Source organism: Notolepis coatsorum, assembly GCF_963971535.1.
Source record: "Notolepis coatsorum genome assembly, chromosome: 9".
Lineage (NCBI taxonomy): Eukaryota > Metazoa > Chordata > Actinopteri > Aulopiformes > Paralepididae > Notolepis > Notolepis coatsorum.
In genome coordinates, this window is record NC_140173.1 from 136,637,140 (window position 1) to 136,659,334 (window position 22,195).

At 42.6% G+C, this 22,195-nt stretch overlaps 1 protein-coding gene across 2 annotated transcripts in view; it reads left to right on the top strand.

Annotated features, from left to right (window-relative positions):
- Window positions 1-4,149: 4,149 nt before the first annotated feature.
- Window positions 4,150-22,195, top strand: part of phactr2 (phosphatase and actin regulator 2) — a 97,877-nt gene continuing 79,831 nt past the window's right edge. For both annotated transcript variants that reach the window (XM_084321458.1, XM_084321459.1), the window contains exon 1: window positions 4,150-4,361. In XM_084321458.1, the coding sequence (XP_084177584.1) occupies window positions 4,316-4,361 (46 nt within the window). In that variant the 5' untranslated portion in view covers window positions 4,150-4,315. The remainder of the gene's footprint in view (window positions 4,362-22,195) is intronic.

Below are 22,195 nucleotides of genomic sequence, written 5' to 3' on the forward strand. Positions count from 1 at the left end.
CATTTCTGCAGACCCCTCTCTGATTGGTTGAGCTCCATTTCTGCAGACCCCTCTCTGATTGGTTGAGCGAAGCCCCTCTCTGATTGGTTTAGCTCGTCACGCGGTAAAAGGCGGATGTAATGTTATCATATCAAGAAGATAAAAAGAAATGTACTACCAGATTCGCGTATAACGTTATTTCGCGTTTATTTATAACGTTATGCACATTTCACAACACAGCCAGCTGTCAGAAACTGTACATTGTAACGTTATATAACATTATATTATTATAACACGTTATGTTATTTCGCGGTTTATTCACATAACGTTATTTCACGTGACAAGTTCAACACAGCCCAGCTGTCAGAAACTGTTTAGATCACTGTTTAGTGTTTACACTCCCCACTTACTGTAACTGTACCATGACGCACTCCCCACTTACTGTAACTGTACCATGTTCTACATATAACCTCATCTCATGCACCTTGTTGTGTATCCTGTTTATTTTTCCTCATTATTATATTCAGAGTTAATTATATTGTTTACACTGTCTTTCTTCTATTATAACCCTGCCCATTTGATGTTCCCAAATCATATTCAGAAAGTATCACAGAGACTTCTATTGACCAAGGAATTAGTTATTATTAGTAAGACACAACATTTCCGTAGCAATCCGAGGTGACATTGACCACCAGACTCTTACTCTTAAGGCATTAACTGGGTTAATTAATATAAATGTTATATTGTAACTGTCTAGTTACACATTGGTTCCGAAACATGTATGTTCCAGGCTGCAATTAAAACTTTGAATCTGAGAGAGCTCTGGTCAGCAAAGCCGGCGATGCGAGCGATTATTATTGGTTTTTAATGACAAACCAATTACATAATCCAACATATGTGTAAAGGCACACACAACATATTCCAGTTAACGGTATATTTTTTTAATGATTCGTTATGGCGTAATCAATACTTCCATGCGTATAAATTGCGTTTGCAACCTCCATGTTTTAGGGTATTCATCAGAAAACTCGGATCCGGGATTCGGCTCCCATCCGTCGGCCAAGAACTGTGGGTTTTCAGCCTCTCTCTCTGGAGCTTAACAGAGTTTCGAAGCTAGAGGAGCTTGTCGCGGCTCATGTGCATGCACGCGCTCGGCCAATCAGAGAGGGGTCTGCAGAAATGGGCTCAACCAATCAGAGAGGGGTCTGCAGAAATGGAGCTACGGAAAGTAGAGACGCGGTGGGGCGTGGGGGGAATTGTACATTGGAGGGGGTTGGGTTTAGACATTTACAGGGGCCAGTTTCGAATTGCAGTCTCCCGTAGATGCTCTTTGAGAGTGGTTTTGAAGGTGGGTAGTGATTCACATTCCTTTACAGCTGTGGGTAGGGCGTTCCACATTGATGTGGCATAATTGCGAAACATGTTTAGTCCCTTGTTTGAGCCGAATCTTGGTTTAACATGATTTGTGGAGCTCCCTCTGGTGTTGTGGTCGTGGTATTCACTGACCTTTGGGAAGTATTTTGACAAGTACATGGGTACCTTGGTCGTGTAGTGTATCTTGTAGACCAGCCCCATTGCAAGTTGCTGTACTCTGTCGTCTACTCTAAGCCATCCTAGGTTGTCAAAGTGGGCAGGGGTGAGGTGGGTTCTAGGAGTAAGGTCAAGCAGTAGTCTGACCTGTTTGTTTTGAGATGTTTGAAATTTTGTTTTTAGCGCCTTTGAGGTGCTTTGGTACCATGAGGTGCATGCATAGTCGTAGTACCCTTGAATGAGTGCTCCTGCCAGAGTCTTCAGGGTATTCTTGTTTACCAGAGAGGAGATCCGGTACAACTGACTTTTTTTTATTACATTGGATGCCATTTTGTCACAGGAAAGATTTGCCTCTAGGATGGAACCCAGTAATTTCAACTTTCCTTGTGACAATATTGTCACCCACTGTAACTGAGAAGCCGTCGGGCTTGCTGAGTTTGTTATTTGAACCGAAGAGAATGGACTCTGTTTTACCCAAGTGTAATGATAGTTTGTTGTCAGCGAGCCAGGTGCAGATTCTGACGAGTTCTGAGCTGAGGGTTTTTTCAACCTGTAACTTGTTCTTGTCAGAGACCAGCAGGGCTGAGTCGTCCGCGAACAGGAACAAGTTGCAGTCACAAGCTGACGACATGTCATTTGCATAAATTAGGAACAGTAACGGTCCTAGTATGCTTCCTTGTGGAACACCACAGCTCACTGGGAGGGGGGTGGATAGAGTACCGTTTACCTCCACCATCTGTTATCTCCCCTCCAGGTAGGATGGCATCCAGCTCACTGATCAAAACCAAGGACAACAATGCAGTAAGCAAATGTGGCTTGGCAAGATTTCTTGAAATAAGTACAAATATCTATGGTTCTCTCTCTAAAGTGGGAAGGGATACCAGAAAATGTATTTTCTGTTTACTGCAGAGCGGAGGGACTGGGAGACCTATAGCTGTCCAAACACTCTATATCAGTGATGGTGACAAAAAATACCACTTACAGCACCGTTAAAGGCCCCCAAAACTAAATTGATCAGCAGGCTTTGAAAATGATCACTGTGGAGGAACATGTCAATGTCAAACCCCCATTTCTAGTTCCCTTTGAAAATAATGTGTGTCGTCGTTGTCGTCGTCGCACCCCCCCCCCCCCCTCCACCCCCCACCCCCTATGTGATTACTACTATTTTGCAGTATCCACCAGTAGGGGGCAGTCTTGATATACGCTAAATTATTGGCGTTTCTTGGCCACACTTCCAGTGTTTGACAGTTTTCTACTGTGTGTAGGTATGTGTGGCTGTTGGTCTGACCGTTCAGTTCAGTCATACTGAGCCCTGTGGGATCTCAGGCAACACATTGAAAGTAAACATGACCGCACGTGCGCTCACCGTCCTACACACTTGAACTGACTGCCATATTGAGAGACCCATGATGGCAGAGGCGGTTACTTACTTAGAACATAGTTGTCATCCATCATCCCTAGTGTATGGTGGAGTAGTGTGAGCTCACAGAGCTAGATTATATAGGCCAAAGTAAGTGTGTAGACTCAAGACCTACTTGTTGCATCGCATCCTTTGTTTTTGAGTGATGACATACTTTTTGACAATTAGTTGTGTGTGTGTGTGTGTGTGTGTGTGCATTGTTAAACTAATCTGAATTCATGAATGAATTAATGAAAACTTTATTTAACAGATTGCAGAATGGGTACAATACAGTACGGCTCAATACACACAATTGTTAAGGGGATGCAGACCAGAGTAAGACGTTTGTCTTGTTACATCAGGGTCCCCCATTTTCAATTCATAGTGACATTTATGACACACACGACATACAGATAGACAGTACTGCTACATCTATACATTTAGGACATACCAGATTTGCAAATACAGTACTGTTTGTGATACAAAAAGTGTCCAGAAAAAGAGTGTATATACATTTGACGTAGAAACTGTACATTGGAGGAGGTTGGGTAGGTGGGGTGGGGTGGGTGGGTGGGTGGGGTGGGGTGGGGGGGGGGGGGGGGGGGGGGGGGGGGGGGGGGGGGGCTTTGGGTAGGGGGGGGGGGGACACTGCACTGTACATTGGAATACTGACAAAGCCATACATGGTCATTTACTGTACTGTGGGTTAGGACATTTGTAGGGGCCAGTTTCGAATTGCAGTCTCCCGTAGGTGTTCTAATGTACAGTCCCCTCCCCATCATATACTCTGTCAGGATCTATGGGTAACAGTACTGTATATTTCCATATCGTATATGTCACAAATGTAACAGTACTAAATACCTGTATGTCATGTGTATGTCCCTATGCCATAAATGTCATGTATGTTGTTGTGTATGTCATAAATGTCACTATGAATTGAAAATGGGGGACCCTGATGTAAACAAGACGAAAGTCTTTCTCTGGTCTGCATCCCCTTAACAATTGTGTGTATTGAGCCGCCCGTACTGTATTATTGTACCCATTCTGCAATCTGTTCAATAAAGTTTTTCATTCATTTAATTTCATTTCATTTCAAGAAGGTGGTAGAGACCTCGCAACCTCGTGACCTCACCAGCAGCGCCTCTAATCTGCATAGAGAGGAATGACAAGCATTCTGCTGCAGCTCCACAGAGGAAGGGGAGGGAGGGAGGGGAGCAGCTACTTACTGCGTAATAGCGACCCAGTGAAGCAAGTTTCCAACAACTTCAGGCAGACTTTTGTTTTGAGCGACCATCACGGTCTGAAGTACTTTGAAATGGTCTTCAGGATACCGCGGCCGCCGCGAGGACTGAGCGGTGATATAATAACGCCGTGATTTGGGGGGGGGGTCCGGTCCATATCAATAATATGGGTCAGACAGCCGTCTCCTCCGCCGTGTCTCAGAATGCGAGCGGTGAGTGTGTGTGTGTGTGTGTGTGTGTGCACGCGCGCGCGCCTATTATGCTATTATGTCTGTCTGTCTCTCCCTTCTGCGCTCGCGCACGCATTCCGCTATCTTTGTTCAGGAAGTCTATTCTTTCTTTGTCCTCCTATAATATCTTCAATATGATGATCGCGCACGGGTGAATTGAAAATGGGGGACCCTGATGATGTAAACTAGACTTTCTCTGGTCTGCATCCCTTCTTAACAATTGTATGTATTGAGCTGTACTTTCTCAATTCTCAATGCCCCTCGACTTGCTGTCCCTTTTCAGAATGTGCACGGAGGCTGGGAGACACAGATAGCCTACACTACAGCTGAGCTGATATATTATAGCCTTAGTTATTTATTTTTTTTTAATTCTGGATTCACATGAGATTTCATATGACGTCCTGCTTTATCTGATGACTTGCCAGTTGAGCCTGATGGGGGACCCTGATGTAAACAAGACGAAAGTCTTTCTCTGGTCTGCATCCCCTTAACAATTGTGTGTATTGAGCTGTACTGTATTGTACCCATTCTGCAATCTGTTAATAAAGTTTTCAATCAATCAATCAAACCAGGCTACTTTGTGTAAAAGTCAAGTAAAGTGAAGTTACTGTAGGAGCTGACAAGGTTCCACTAATCTGCAGTTCTCTCCTGTCGAGCCATTAATCACTGGAGACATCTCCTCCCATCGGTGCTCTTGGGGTGGATGAATCCCCCAAGCAAAGGACCTACAATAACTCCATATTAAGTTGTAAAGTAGTAAAACACACTTTCTTATTGAGACTGTGAACTTGACTTTCATGACCCATTCATAAAAAATTGGAGTGGCTGTGAACCGCAGGTGATTTATTCCCGTATAATTTTGATTGACTTTACTACTGTATAGGACTATAGGCCTATGTTGGCTGTTCAAAACTATTAGTTAAAGAAAGGCTTAGGCTTGTATGGTTCTTCATCTGACTGACGTTTTGTTTTTGTGTTCACCTGTGGAACTCTACAGTTCAGTTAGGCCTACAGAATACACAAAACAGCCTCCAGAACAGACCCGGCGCCATGGGCGGGCATTAGGGGGCCGGGCCCGCCCACTGAGTCACCTGTGCCCACCCTGGATTTTTTTTTCTTTTTTTTTTTCAATCAAAGTCGACTATCCAAATCCTTAGCCGGGGACAGCCCTAGTGGGCACTGATGTCAACAACAACACTACTGAAGCTAGCACGGCACTCTGTGAGAATTTGTTTTCTACCCTCAAGAACGTCTTTACAGAACATCGCCTTCATCGACGCAAGGCCAATTTAATTCAGTTGGCATTTGAGAAGGACTTAACAAAAAAGTTCAGGAATGAGTGGAGGGCCAGATTTCACTGTCCCCAAACACTGCTTGCCACTCTACTAATGATGGTGAGTAGCCTGCAGAGGAATTTTGTTAGCTTTTTTATGCACCTTATTTTTGTCAGTTCAGTTCAGTTTGTCAGTGAATTCAGAAGTGTTGAATAAATGGAGACTTTTCAAAGATATAGAATAGAATAGAATAGAAATGTATTATCCTGAGGGAAATTTGACACTGCAAATCACTCAACATTAAACATTTAGACAGAACAAGTCACGAATAACAAAACAAATGGCCTAAGAATAGAATAGAATAAAATGAAATAGGATAAAAATAGAATAAAAGATACAGTAAATAAATACAGTAAAAATATACTGAAGTCTACAGTAGGTGTAATATTGCACAGTGCTGTTTAAAAAGTAAGAGTCCAGGAAGATGGTAACTGTCACTCTGTGCTCAGTGATGCAGTGAGGCACAGTGATGCATTGTATAGTCTGATGGCTGTCGGAATGAAGGACTTCCTGTGCTGTTCAGTGCTGCATTTAGGTAGTGTGAGCCTATAACATGCTCCTCCTGTCAGCCAAGTCTGTGTATAGTGGGTGGGAGGGGTTTTCCCTGATGGCCTGGAGCTTAGCAAGGTTCCTCCTCTCCGCCACCCTCGCTAGAGTCCAGCTCCACCCCAACCACGCTACTGGCCTTCCTGACCATCTTATCCAGCCTGTTTGTGTCCCCTGCTCTCAGTTCGCTGCCCCAGCAGGTCTGTTATATATATCCGTTCAGTCTGTTTTTGTATAAGTGAATGTTCTTAAGATAGAGACATTTGATTTTTCAATTGCCTCTCTGCTGTTTAGTTCAGCACCGTGGGCAGCGCCAAGCAAGCCACAGCGCCGCTGTCCCAGCTGAAACGTATAAAAGGGAACCTGTGTTGAAAAACCATTGTGCCCCCCCGAGAACATTTTATGCCCCCCCACTAATTTGTTTCTGCAGCCTGGTCTGACTCACGCAGAAAATAATGATGCATTAATACCAGATCCAGTCCATTTGTCCCATTCAACTGCACCACCTCTAGCCTCACTCAACGCAGAGGTTCTGTTGTGAACAAATGTGATGTTTTCTTTTGGCCTGCAAGGCCACACCACCTCAGGTAATTGCACAACAGTGGCCAAGGCTGTGTTGTGCTCTAAATGTAGATCTGATTCTGCCCATGGCAAGATTAAATAACTTGAGTTGCTCAACATGAATTCAGAAGGTGAGGCATTGTCACAAGGGACCAGCAGAACAAGACGAATTTATATTTACATTTAGTCATTTAGCTGATGCTTTTATCCAAAGCGACTTACAAGTTCTGTACGAAAAGTCATCAGGAAGGGTACAACTCTATCAGCTGAGTAACAATGTTCATCAAAGTGTTGCATGTTACAGTGTAGGTTAGTTTATTAGGACAAGTGCATGACAGTAAGGTTAGTTAGGGTTATTTCTTTTCTATTTTTTTTTCATTATTTCAGATAATGGTTGAAGAAGTGCGTCTTTAGTCGACAGCGAAAGATTTGACGGGATCCGGCTGTCCTAACTGGGGTGGGTAGTTCATTCCACCATTGTGGGGCAAGGACTGATAATAGGCGGCTTCTCTTTGATGACCCTCCCGGAGCTTGGATAGGAGTAGGTCTGAGGCGGCCAGAAGATGCAGAGCGTAGGGGTCTTGAGGGTGTGTAGTTAGAGACCATTGACCGGAGGTAGGCGGGAGCGGTTCCCTTTGCCGCACGGTATGCTAGGTCGAGGGCCTTGAAGCAGATATGTGCAGCAATGGGGAGCCAGTGCAGGTCCCTAAGAAGTGGGGTGACATGGGCCGACTTCGGTAGGTTTGAGATCAGGCGGGGCTGCTGCGTTTTGAATGAGTTGAAGAGGCTTGGTGGCAGTGGCCAGGAGGCCAGTGAGCAGTGCGTTGCAGTAGTCGAGGCAGGAGATGACTGTTGATTGGACGAGGAGTTGGGTGGCTTCTTTTGTCAGGAAGGGGCGGATCCTTCTGACGTTGCTCAGGAGGAATCTGCAGGTTCTGGTTGTCGCTGCGATGTGAGTAGAGAAGTTCAACTGGTCGTCGAGGACGACACCAAGGTTCTTGGCGGTCGGGGACGCGGTCACAGCTGCATTCTCAACTGTGATGGAAAGGTCGGTCAGGGGGGAGGATTTGGCCGGCAGGTGGAGCAATTCTGTTTTGCTTAGGTTCAGTTTGAGGTGGTTGGTCGTCATCCAGGCGGAGATGTCAGACAGACAGGCCGAGATCCGCTCAGAGACATGGATATCTGAGGGAGGGAAGGAGAGGAAGAGTTGAGTATCATCGGCATAACAATGATACGAGAAGCCATGAGACGTGATAATGTTACCCAGTGATTTAGTGTAGAGAGAGAAGAGAAGGGGTCCTAGGATCGAGCCCTGGGGGACACCCGTCCGCAGGGGGCGGGTGGCCGACAGGGTCCCTCTCCATGACACTTGGTAGGAGCGGTCATTGAGGTATGATGTCAGCGCAGTTCCAGCCACTCCCATTCCTGCGAGGGCCGCGAGGAGGATCTGATGGTTGACTGTGTCGAAGGCTGCAGATAGATCTAGGAGAATCAGGACAGAGGAGAGGCCTTTCGCTTTTGCTAAGTGAAGTGCCTCTGTGACCGCAATGAGGGCCGTTTCTGTGGAGTGGCCAGTCCGGAAGCCAGACTGATTAGGGTCTAGGAGATCATTCTGTAAGAGATAAGCAGTAAGTTGGTTGGATACAGCACGTTCAAGTGTTTTAGAAAGGAAGGAGAGAAGAGAGACAGGACGATAGTTGCCTATGACGGTGGGGTTCAGGGTTGGTTTTCTTTTATTAGGCGGCGTGACTCTGGCTTGTTTTAGGGAGGTGGGGACCACCCCCGAGTTGAGTGAGGAGTTGATGGTTGCAGTTAGGAATGGGAGGATGTCCGGTGCTATGGTCTGGAGGAGTGGGGAGGGTAGCTGGTCCAGCTGGCATGTAGTCGGACGGTTCGACGTTACCAGTGTCAGGGTCTCGGCTTCTGTAATGGGAGAGAAAGATGACAGAGTGAAGGATGAGGTTCTCGATTCAGTGTTTGGAATGGGTGGGGGTTGGGAGAAGGAGCTGCGGATGTTCTCCACTTTTTCCTCAAAGAAGATCGCAAAGTCTTCGGCAGAGAAAGATGAGGGAGGAGGGGGTGGGGGGGGAGTGAGGACTGAGGAGGGAGGACATGGTAGCATGCAGTTTGCGAAGATTCTTGGCAGAGGCCTCGATCCTATGATGAAATAAAGAAGCTTTGGCAGTAGTAATGGTTTTGGAGAATGTTAACAAGAGGTTGTGATATGTGTCGATGTCAGCAGTGAGGCGTGGCTTTCTATACTTCCTCTCGGCCGCTCTCAGGACCTGTCTTTGTTCTCTCACTGCATCTGTCAGCCAGACGAATGGAACGTTGACGCTTTACAGCCGCGGCTCTCAAACGCTTTCATGTCAAGGAGCCATAATTGATATCAATTAGGCGGTGGACCCTCGTTTGATAGGAATCTGTCCCAGGGAGTTAAATATGATGATGATGAATGATTTTTTTTATTTCAGTCTTCTTTTACAAAGCATAGTAGTAGAATATTAAAATAAAAATAAAAAATGACCGAAAAGGTGTAGGCTGAAGCCGAGGCTTATAATTGCCTACCCTTTTTTACATTACATTATTTACACACAAAAAATAATACACAAAAGAAACATAATTCAGTAAATCATTTTGCAAAAACAAAAGGTTACAAACGTTTCATAGTTTTATGTACAAAACATATACACACTTTATTTATATATATATATATATTATATATCTCTTTTTTTCTTTTTCTCCTATTGTGCATACTGCTTAGTATACATACATACATGATATTCCTATTGTAGATATAGCTAACTGTTTTGGAACCTGTTCCTTCTTCTTTTCATGTCTATTGTCAGCTTAAACTGAACAGTGGTTTCTCTCCTGTATGAGTTCTCATGTGTGTCTTCAGATTTACACACACACAACACACCGATAGACATATTGTGTAAAACTACATATATGATGTAGTCTTGAATTCCATAACTGTCTACAATGTCGATTGGGAGATGGAAATCCAGAGAGCGTGAAGCCTGTGGTTATAGAATCATCGTCCTTATTCTTATCCTCATTGTGCTAACTTGTATTGAATTTAGGGCTGGGCGATATGACCAAAAACGTTATCGCGATAAAATTATAAAATTATTTTCATATAACTCGATATCGATAATTATCGTCGATATAATGTCTGTCAAGTTTAATTAACTTCTTATGCTGCTGCGAATGTCTCGAGTCGAGTTGATGTCGTCATCAGTCCGCGCACGTTAGCAGTTAGCCGACAAGCGGAGTATCTCATGACAATGTAATAAATATGACACTAAAATACTCTCTTCCGCCACAATATATTGAAATGACGTCCACTGTATACCCCACACTACTATAAACGTGGCCTCAGAATTCACGCCAAACACATACTCGGCACGTAAATATATAAAACAGCGCCGTGCAAGCTAGTTATCCTAGCCAGCCTGTTGTTTCTAAGCGTGTATTCCATGACAATGTGCTAAATATGACACTAAAATACTCTCTTCCGCCACAATATATTGAAACGACGTCCACTGTATACCCCACACTACTATAAACGTGGCCTCAGAATTCACGCCACACACATACTCGGCACGTAAATATATAAAACAGCGCCGTGCAAGCTAATTAGCCTAGCAAGCCTTGTTGTTGAGTGAGTCCTACCTCTGGGTCTCCTTCCGGGTCTCCTTCGCTCTCGGCCATCTCCTTCACTGATTGGTTGTTAGTGCGTGTGCTCATATCCAAGCTTGGAAAATCGATATATCGAAACTTTGCGACCACGTTTCATGTTTATTTTGAGGAAATAATTTATCGCGATAGTTATCGTTATTGTTTTATCGCCCAGCCCTAATTGAATTAAATAATTATTACTTTATTATTGATATTAAACTATTTGTCATTTTGCTTGGGACCCCCTGGAACCTTCTTAATGACCCTGATGGGTTCCTGACCTGTGCTTTACAGAACAACTGAGGCTGAGCCCACATGAGGCATAACAAACACAATGGCAGCAGCCAACAGTGTGTTGAATCAGCCATCCTTCTTATAGACATTTAATCTCATTTTATAGGAATGGAAGAAAGTGTTGAAAAAGTCTGAATGAAGATGATAATCTCAGTGTCTTTAAAACATGGTTTTAAAACGGCAAAAAAAAAAAAACCTTACTGTCACGGTCACGCACTCTTCCTAATATACTAACATACACTCAAGTCTTAACACTTTGATGAACATTGTTACTCGGCTGATAGAGTTGTACCCTTCCTACTGACTTGTCGTACACAAAACGTGTAAGTCGTTTTGGATAAAAGCATCAGCTAAATGACAAAATGTAAATGTAAATGTGTCTAAACGGCTACAGGCAGTTTCACTGGAATTGTGTTGCTAGTATTTCCTGTATTTCCTATCCGCTGTTGATGTTAGCAAACACTGCAAGATGAAATCAACTCAGGTCCATATAGAAGGTACTGGAACCACGTCTCGGCTCTCGGCTCTCGGCTCTCAAGTTCAGACTATACTGCACTTTTCTGTTGTCTCGGACTGGCCTTGGTCTGGTGCCTGTTTTGACTTGGCTTTGTCTTGATCTCTCCGACTATTTTGACTCTACTTTTTTCTCTTGCCTATCTATGGTTTTTTAAAAGATGTAGCCTACCACATATATTTCCCCCCACCTGATCTGAAATATAATGGTGGACTGCATTTATTTCATACTGCAATGTTAGTTTAGTTTCCATCAGTTTTTAAAGTTCTTTGATATATTGATACAACCTTCATAACATTCTATTTGTTCTGACTCTGTTTTGACTTAATCTCGACCCCCCCCCCCCCCCCCCTTTGGAACTTGGTCTTAACTCAAATCTGACTGTATCCGGTCTCTGACTTGACTTGGACTGGACTAAAGCGGCAGACTCAACCACAGCCCTGGGTCTGAATGAGTTATGACTGTATGTTGACAGACATTCCTTTGCACTGTTGCTCAGTGAGGGTGCAGAGTACCGTTAACTTAATACCCCCTCCTCTATTACCTCTAACAGTACACACTCGGCAAAGTATAGGCCTATGAGAGATTCACAAATTAGCTACACGAGATGTAGCCAATGTTGGGAATTGTCATGAAATGGAAGAAGTGACCTGTGTGTTTAAAACGGCAAGTGATGCCCATACAGTAATGTCGCCTCTTTTCTTCCCCTGTTCCGACTTTCCCCTCTCACTCTCTTCTGTTAATTAGATTCTTCCATGTTGTCATCTTTTCTTCCTTTCGTCCCTTTCTCCCCGTGCCCTGGCTGTGTCTCTACGATCTGTTATTTCGTCTTACCTCCTACTCGTCACATCTACTCCTCCCCTCTCCTCTCCCCTCCCTCTTTTCCTCCTTCCATACCATCTCGTGTCTGATTGGTCCAGCTCAGATGTCCCTGGTGACCTCCAGTCTTCCGGTGAGGAAGGGAAGCCTCACCCTTCCCCTCCGTCTCAACACATGTTGTTCTTGCCGCACAGTGTGGAACAGACACACACGCACACATGCACACGCACACACTATACTGTATTATACACCATTGTACCATTGTACAGAAAACAACTTTAACAAGGCCCGCTATTACTGTACAGTGTTTGGCCCTTGGTGTAGAAGACAAGGCAGAAGCAGGATAATATTAAAAATAACTGTCAAGCTCAGCAGTTCCTTCCCTGATGTTAGTTTTGGACATTGGAATGAATGTATTCGTATATGAATGTAACACAAGCCTGTGTGGTCTGACTGTACTGTTTGATTCAACAGGCCGAGTGCACAATGTTTGGTATCACTGGACTTGGTATCATAAGCACTTGTGATTGCAAGGCTTTGGTGGTATTTAATTATTGTGCAAATCTAACACACACACACTCACTCACTCACTCACTCACTCACTCACTCACTCACTCACTCACTCACTCACTCACTCACTCACTCACTCACTCACTCACTCACTCACTCACTCACTCACTCACTCACTCACTCACTCACTCACTCACTCACTCACTCACTCACTCACTCACTCACTCACTCACTCACTCACTCACTCACTCACTCACTCACTCACTCACTCACTCACTCACTCACTCACTCACTCACTCATCCAGCCAGTAATGAAGCTTGGATGAATAAACCCCAGTGTCACTGCCTGCAAGAGATGTTTTTATTTAAATCTCTATTACACATCATGTTGTGTTTCAGATTATTCTCCCCAATAGTGTTTCTCATTAACCCGCCTGTTTCTCAACCCAGAGCTGTTTTATTACCTACTGGCACGCTCCCACGCAGGAGAGTTGGACGACGTTCCACTGTGTTCCACTGTGTTCCACTGTCAAACGTCCCCGCCCAAACAGGAAGTCAACTAAACGGTGCTACTGTACTGTACCTTTACTCATATTATTTTCCTGTGACATATTGAATAAATAATATTCTATTATTGTTCCGATGTTTCCCCCATACATATTTTACTCTCTTATGAATAAGAACCAAGAATTACCTTGAGTTTTTCTTTTTTCAATGAGTTGAAAAAAGTTAAAATAATTAAATTTCACGGCTGTCTGTGCAGCCTTGTTTCTATGGAAACGACAATGAATGCAGCCATAAAGGTATGGTTTCCTCACGCAGGAAAAACATAGCACCATAGTCCATTTACTTTTCTGATAATTACATCACTGCATATAACTCATAAATGTTCAGACTTAAGCTTAATCTTTGGTTATTAGTGATATTCTGTATACACACATTTTCTTTCAAACCAATTTGGTAGCGGATGTAATCGATTTGGTACAAATCTTTGCCCTCTTGGGCAGAGCTGTTTACTGTATCATGCTGAGGCATACAGGCGTAGAGACAGCTCTGCATAGGAGTGTGACCTACTGGCTCACCCTTACAGCATGACTTCATCAACAAGTGAGTCATGTTTTTCAAAATAAAACGTCTCGGTGTGAAACCACCACCACTGCGGAAGCATGGTGGCTTGTCAATAGTTGTACTGTGGCACCAGCTCTATACAGTAACATCCCTGAGTGAAACGGCACTAGTTTGTAACAACATGACGAGGTGATCCCCATTGACTTTTCCCGGCTTCGAGGATCCAATAGCATTTTCCGCAACAGTGCAAATCCCACTCATCATACAATAATCTATGTAGGCTAAAGCAATTTGTCTCCATAATGAAAGGGTTTCATCTCAATAACTGACCTAGATTTGCTAAATAACACACTTCAGATGTGCAGAAAATACTGTATTTTAGAAAGCTTGAAGAGTGCTTGATTTAGCTGAGAGATAATCAATGATGTGTTATTTCCACATAATACCACCTTGTTTTATTTCTTATTGTATTAGTCAGTTCTCAGTTGACAGAATACTGACATTTTACTTTGCTCTCAGTCAGGTTATTTGTTAGGCTTCTATTGTAATTATGGAAGATTTCTATTGGGGAAGTTCAGAACATGTCTATGCAGCTATTTAGATGTCGCCTATTAGGCTGAGCTACAGTACCTTGTATTATGTTGGTCCCTGTCTTGTGGTCGAGTTTGCTTCATCTCTTGGTCGCTATTTGTGTGTCTCTGCACATTTGCTATGCGTGATGAGGTGTGAATACCAAGGTTATTACAGTTAAAGTGGTAATCGGCAAGATCCTTATTTTTGTTAGTTTTGGTGCTGTCTATTGGTGATCATTGTTGTTGTGTCTTTGCAGTGTATTGACTTGTTTTCCCATCTTGAAAATCAATACTGAGTTAGTCTTCTATTCATTTCAAACAACAAACTGCTGTTGCTACTGGTGATGTAAAACACATCACTTCCTGTTGCTACTGGTGATGTAAAACACATCACTTCCTGTGTGCTGGAGATGTAAAACACATCACTTCCTGTGTGCTGGTGATGTAAAACACATCACTTCCTGTTGCTACTGGTGATGTAAAACACATCACTTCCTGTGTGCCGGATGATTTTCCTGGGAATGTCCTGCCAGACACCAGTGTTTAGAACACCCAAGAACAGCTAATGTAAAAACAGTCATGAACTGGGTATAGATAGAATCACTATTGTGTTATATAAAATGTATTTCGTTTTAGTCTTTTTCAAATTTGGTCAAATTTGTCAACATACAGCAAGCACGAGGAGGCATTTATGTATAATGTTCATTGAGACTGGGTTGGCTATATGACTGTGAGTCAATTGCCTTCATAAATGTTTGTATTACACATTATCATAGACAAAGAAAGCCTAGGGCTGAAACACATCCGTGAGTAATGCTGCTGCGTGTTAAATAATAATACAAAATATTACATTCTTATTTGTGAGTGCTGACGTCTCCGTTTGATCATTTGTATTAGCTACACATAATACTTAAATATTGCCCCTGACAAATACTATAATATTATAATAAACAAACAAAAAAACAGAAACTAATAAAAAAAATAAAAATAAACTGAACATTGTCAACTGAAACGAGCAAACCCACTCTGGTACAGTAACTAACTGAAACTAAACTGAATTGAAAACAAAAATGTAAAACGAATGAAAAATACAAAATACTATAATAACCCTGGTGAGTACACACCATATAAGTATCAGGTTCTGTCAAATGTTACTATATTTATCATTGTCGGGTTTAAATATCAGATATAATGCCAAGTTCAAATATCAGATATAATCAAACCCAGCAATGGACCAGGTAGCCTACATGAAGACATCGTCCATGGCTGCGCCCCACAGAGAGGCAGAAGTGATGTGTGTGCAGTGCATAGCAATATGGAATATGCCCTGAGAAGTTGAACCACATGATATCAGTCCAGGAGGTTCCCAGCTTTTATCCGAGCAAACAGGACATCTGTAAGGTGTCAATCTAGCAATCTGGAACTGGCTTCCACATGTTCTATCTGAGCATAGTGATGATTGGTTTGCAGATACTAGTCAACTTGTTTAGTAGAGGCTGGTAGGGATTATCATCAGCTAGCTGGTCACTCAGTCTCTGAACTCTAATAATAATAATAATAATAATAATAATAATAATAATAATAATAATAATAATAATAATAATAATAATAATAATAATAATAATAATAATAATAATACAAACAAATATATATTTTAAAAGTATTATTATTGTGAATTGAGTTAGAGTATAGACCGCTGGGTATCATTTGAAAATGTTTGATATCGGTGCCAATACTGATACCTGGGATTTGATACCAAAACAATACTTTTTCTATATATTTCTTGCTGTCTTATCTTGTGAGCCAATAGGCTTTGTTACATTTTGGATGATTTTGGATTGTGGTTGAACTGAAGAAATGTTGTATCTTGGAACAAACATGCTTATTGGCTCACTGACACTACCTAGATTAGAATATCGAAATTTCGCTACCACAGCATCTTTGATATTGGATAGTATTGATTGAAACAGCCTCTCCCTGAACGTCAGCAAAACAAAGGAGATGATTGTGGACTTCAGGAGGTCGGGGGTCAAGGACTACAGCCCCCTCAGCATCGACGGGGCACCGGTTGAGAGAGTCAACAGCTTTAAGTACCTCAGAGCATACATATCCGAGGACTTGACATGGACCACACACATTGACAGTGTTGTGAAGAAGGCACGACAACGCCTCTACTTCCTCAGGCGCCTAAGGAAGTTCCAAGTCAGTCAGAAGATCCTTAAGAACTTCTACTCATGTACAATAGAGAGCATCCTGACTGGCAACATCACCTCCTGGTTTGGGAATAGCACTGCACAAGACCGAAGCAGACTACAAAGAGTGACACGTTCAGCCGAACGCACAATTGGAGGGGGGCTCCCCACCCTCCAGAACATTTACAACAAGCGTTGCAGGGGCAAGGCTAAGAGAATCATTAAAGACTCCAGTCACCCGAACAACTGCCTCTTTGAACTGCTGCGGTCAGGCAAGCGATACCGGAGTCTCAAGGCGAGCACAGAAAGACTCAGAAGAAGCTTCTATCCCCAGGCCATCAGGCTGCTAAACGAACAATGAACACTACACAACAACAACCATCAAACGCACATAGCACACACATCCACACGCACACACTCACTTTAAACAAACACACTGTAGCACCCACTCCACACACTTTATAGCACACACTCACTTTAAACAAACACACTGTAGCACCCACTCCCCACACTTTATATTTATTGATGAAGGATTGCACTACAACTCGTACACCTTACTGTAAATTGTACCTAAATTGTACCTCATCCCATTTCTGCTTTGCATTACAAAAAAAGTGTACATTAGTACACTGCATAGTATTGTATATTATATGGTAACTCAGTTACGTCTATTCTGCATCGAACATTGTACATATGTCTATACTGAACACTGTGACCTCATTTTCTACTTCTAAATGACATGCTATACTATGTTATTTGATACTATCTTGTCTAGCACAGTCTCTGGAGTGTAACAGTAAGAAGCATTTTGTATGAAAGTATTCTGTACTTCTGTATGACAACTATTAAAGAAACTTGATTCGACAGGTACCATAAAAGTACTTTTTAGTAATAGCCTGGTTCTCATCAGCTTGCTGGTCACTCAATTGCAAATCCTTTTCTCTCTTGCTTCCCCCTTTCTAGCTTCCTAAAGTTAACAATACTCTCTCCATCTTGTTTCCCTCTTCTCCTCTCTCTCCTCCATCCCTTCTTCCTCTTTCTCTCTTTCCCTCTCTCTCTCGTCTCTTCTTGGGCAGTAACAATCCAGTCCATTATCCCAATGTTTGTTCCCACTAGTGGTTTTATAGTTGTGGGCTAATGAGTGATGATGGTCGACATTGCTGGTTTCCCCGTCATTTACTCAATGGCCGCCAACAACGATTATATACGTGTTTGGCCGACAACAGTTGAACGCCAACCACGTATATATACGTTATTTGATCGTTATTTCTTTTATTCGATATTTCTATTCATTACAGGCACACAGACTCGGGGTTAACATGGGGAATCATCTTTTTTCTTTTTTTAACCTTCTCTTTCTCCTATTTTTCTCTGATTTTCTCCCCGTCCCAATTTTGTCGTTGTGCCAATTCCCCCCCTCCCCTACCTGGTTGTTGTACAGCCAGTGACGCTCTTTTCACTTGGCAGCGAGGACTCTCATTGGTGGAGTGTAACGCGTGGGAGGGCACGCTATCTCCACCAAGTCCTGCCCCTGCTTAGCAAGCGCCGAGACCTGACCTGTAGGCATCGCTGTCCACAACGCCAGATTCCCACCCGCCAGCTTTCCCACCCCCTAATACTGCCAATTGTATTAGTATGAACGGCCAGCCAAGCTGGTAGCAACGCAGAGAGCTGGGCTCGAACCCAGCGTCTCCTGCGTTGGTGACGAGCGTAATCTCCGCTACGCCACCTGACCGCCTTCATGGGGAATCATCTTGAGAATGCCAAAGTGCAATACCGGCCGCATCCAGCTAGACGGCGGTATCGAGCACCCTTTGTAACCTTGTATCTTGGCCTGTGGAACGGCCAAATGTCTCGGGTTTCATTTTTCCTTGTCGGGCGAGGCGAACGGTTTTCCCGGTTCCATTAAAGCGCGTCATATATCCCCGATCCATATGTTGTGGTGGATTATGCCGTGGACCAAATGGACATTGGATGTACCAGATGGCGATCATACAATTGGAATATTATTTTTGGAATACTCCCGATCACAAGTAAGGACGATTTGACGTCAATTTTAGTGTTCAATACGAATGCCGTTACTGACAATCAAATAATCAGAAACAACCCCCCCCCCCCCCCTTTCATGCATTCATGATGGAACATAATACCTATGATATAGATTTGATTTTGGAATAATAGCGTGTACAGGCAAGAAACGGCAACGTCTAGAATACAGCTTTAACTCAGCATTTCGGGAATTACCCTAGACCAGGGGTCAGCAACCTTTACTACCAAAAGAGCCACTTTTCCCCCCTCCCACAAAATAAAATGCTCAGGGAGCCGCACAACCTATTTACCCTTAAAATGAAGATAACACAGTGTATAACGTTTTATATATCCCCAAGCATACCCCACATTTAGCATAAAACGCCTGACAATTGCATACCCAAAGTAATTTGCGACTTATTATACTTTATAGCACACAGTTTGTTGCATTAATGGGATTATAAAGCAACAACAATATTTTTGTTTACTTTTTATTGCTGTTTTTACCTGTTATAACAAAGGAAAACCTCAAACTTTTATGAAGAGGAGAAAAAATACTGGCTGTGTAGACCTATTTTTAAATAAAACACAGAAGAGGAGACAAAACACTGGTGTCTGTAGACCGACTTTGAAATAAAACCCTGAACTATTCAGGTATATTTGAGTCCTTCCCTTATTTGTGGGAAATCTATAAAATAAAAAGTTAATTTTTTGTTGTTCGCAAATTTCGCACCACATATCAGGCATACAGGTAAGCCTTTTCTTGACTAAATATCTTAGTTGATGAAATATTTTTTCATTTCAGTGTCATAATAAATAATAAAATAATTTAGGACCTGCTCCGAGGTCATCAATTGGCACACATGCGATGCATGCATGCAATTCGTATCTGCGATTAACCCATCCCGTCGTCCTTCCCCCCCAAGGGCAGCCGAGAGCAGACAGGCATCAACGTGAGCCGCGCCAGGGGACCAATCCAAGTGCTCCTGTCCGTCTTCGTCAAGGACGCCACAGCGTTAGCGATCTTGTTGTTGTGCATGTTTTTCCATTGGGTTTATCTTATCGGGGGGGAAACCCTTGCGAGCACGGGGAGAACATGCAAACTCCACACAGAAAGGCCTGGGAGATACCCCACCTGGGTAACTGGCATCATGGAAACCTGGTCCCCAAGCGGGATTCGAACCCTGGACCTTCTTGCTGTGAGGCGACAGTGTTAACCACTACACCACCATGCCGCAGGTCATACTGTGTCACAGTATGACATCGATCTCCAAAATAATAGTAAACAAATAATTGTAATTTTTTTTTGGGCCAGGGAGCCGCAGCTGATTGGCTAAAGAGCCGCATGCGGCCTCGGAGCCGCAGGTTACCGACCCCTGCCCTAGACCGATCTAAAACCATACTTATATTCACCACGGTATAACACGGGAACTTATGGATGGAAAATGTAATTATTTTTCACATATTGAACGATAGATAGGTGATGTCAAATGGGCCGCCGCCATAGTATTGTATCCATAGCTATAATATAGAATACAGTTATAGCTCTACAAACAAGGTGGTCTAATTCCCGGCGGTCAATGTGCAAAGGAGTTGTTGAAACACACGTATTGTTGTGATTTGATATCACTGTCGGAGCAGGAAATGTGTGCGTGTGAGAAAAACTGGTGTGTCGTCTGGAGAGAGAGAGAGAGAGGGAGAGAGAGAGAGAGAGAGAGAGAGAGAGAGGAGAGAGAGCAGCTGGACTCTCTCCCCCCCCCCTCCTGTGTTCACCTCCTCTATGTGTAATTGTTTAGATGAAGATACAGTACAGTAGCCTACTAGTTGTTTGTTTAGATAAATATATAGTAGCCTACTAGTTGTTTGTTTAGATGAAGATACAGTAGCCTACTAGGTGTTTGTTTAGATGAAGATACAGTAGCCTACTAGTTGTTTGTTTAGATGAAGATACAGTACAGTAGCCTACTAGTTGTATGTTTAGATGAAGATACAGTACAGTAGCCTACTAGTTGTATGTTTAGATGAAGATACAGTAGCCTACTAGTTGTGTGTTTAGATGAAGATACAGTAGCCTACTAGTTGTTTGTTTAGATGAAGATACAGTACAGTAGCCTACTAGTTGTTTGTTTAGATGAAGATAGTGTAGCCTACTAATTGTTTGTTTAGATGAAGATACAGTAGCCTTGGCCTACTAGTTGAGTTGTCTTTCAGATTCTAGTTATTGGTTGCAATTGAAGGGGGACATTTTACATCCAATCACAGTAAAAAAAATAAAAATAAAAAAACACATGATGCAGTTCCGGTCTCGACCGGTCATGAAATTGAATTCTGAGTCCTCTTTGTCCGAGACAGAGTCAAGACCTTCAAAATGTGGTCTCAAGATCGGTCTCTGGAGTACTACAACACTGCTATAAAGCTCATCAATGTACTTTAACGTATGGTCCGTCACTGATGGTTAAAATGTGTGATTATTAAAGACTGGGGCATGCATGAGTAGAGGGCTTGTGCAGACAGTGCTTTCTGAACTAGGCCCCATTATTTACTGACTGCGTAAGGCATAAAAGAAAATATTGTTTGTTTCCTGTTGGTTGTCATGGGTAGGTAGGGAATTTGTTTTATTTTATTTGTAATTTTTTATTCTTTCCCAGGGAATTTCTTTATTTAATTAAAATGTTCACAACAACATGGATGCATGTACTCTGCCAGCATGTTTAATATCCATAATACTAAAGGTTTGACTAAGATTTTTATGAAACTTTATTGTAAAAAAAAAAAAAAAAAAAAAAAAAACGTTTTTAAAAACTCATAAAATAAATTGGGTCGCACCTAAAACGGCAGGGTCGGTCAGCAACCGGAAACAAATTTTTTTTCTTTTAGGCCTAACTACCTGGCATTTGAACGAATGTAAACCGAAGGTAACGGGCAGCAGCGGCGATTGACAGCATATATAACAGAACGCAATGAGAAACATTCAGAGCCCCACTAGGAGATCTGTCGACTGCATTATGCAACCAATATAGCTGACATGTTGGCTTTCATGAATCCCTGCAATTACTTCTTGCATTGCATGGTTTGTGAAAGCCGTTGTACAAGACAGGATGTGGTCTAAATACTGAGGAGAGGGCAGCAACGCTCCTGTGTGTTGCTGGTGAATGTAGCTGGGTTTCCCTTTATTTCCTTGAATTGAATGAATTTGGCCCATACAGTACATATGGTCGCCAGTATATTGCGCATCCCTAATCCACATGGTATTGGCCATTGATTCGCATGGTACTATTGGCCAATACTAAAGATCTGCGACTCTGAATCTGTACAGTGGAAAAGTCGTACCAGTGCATCCCTGATGACTCACATCACTTGACTTGACTTGACTTGATTTACAAAAGGTTTTCTTAGAATGCTGCACTTTTAATGGGATTTAAATAGTGATGCACGATATATCGGCCGCCGATATAATATCGGCCGATATGGCAGTTTTTTTACACATCGGTATCGGTCCGATATCAAGATAGGGCCGATATGGGCAGATAAACAAAACAAAAAAACGTTTTTTTTTATTTTTTTTTTTAAATATTTATTTTTTATTTTTACATGTTTTGGCCTTAAATAGTTTCAAAATATCAGCCATTTCTGAAAATAAGTTACAAAAGTAAAAGAAAATAAATGCGTTTTGGAAAATAGCTCTTTATTTGAT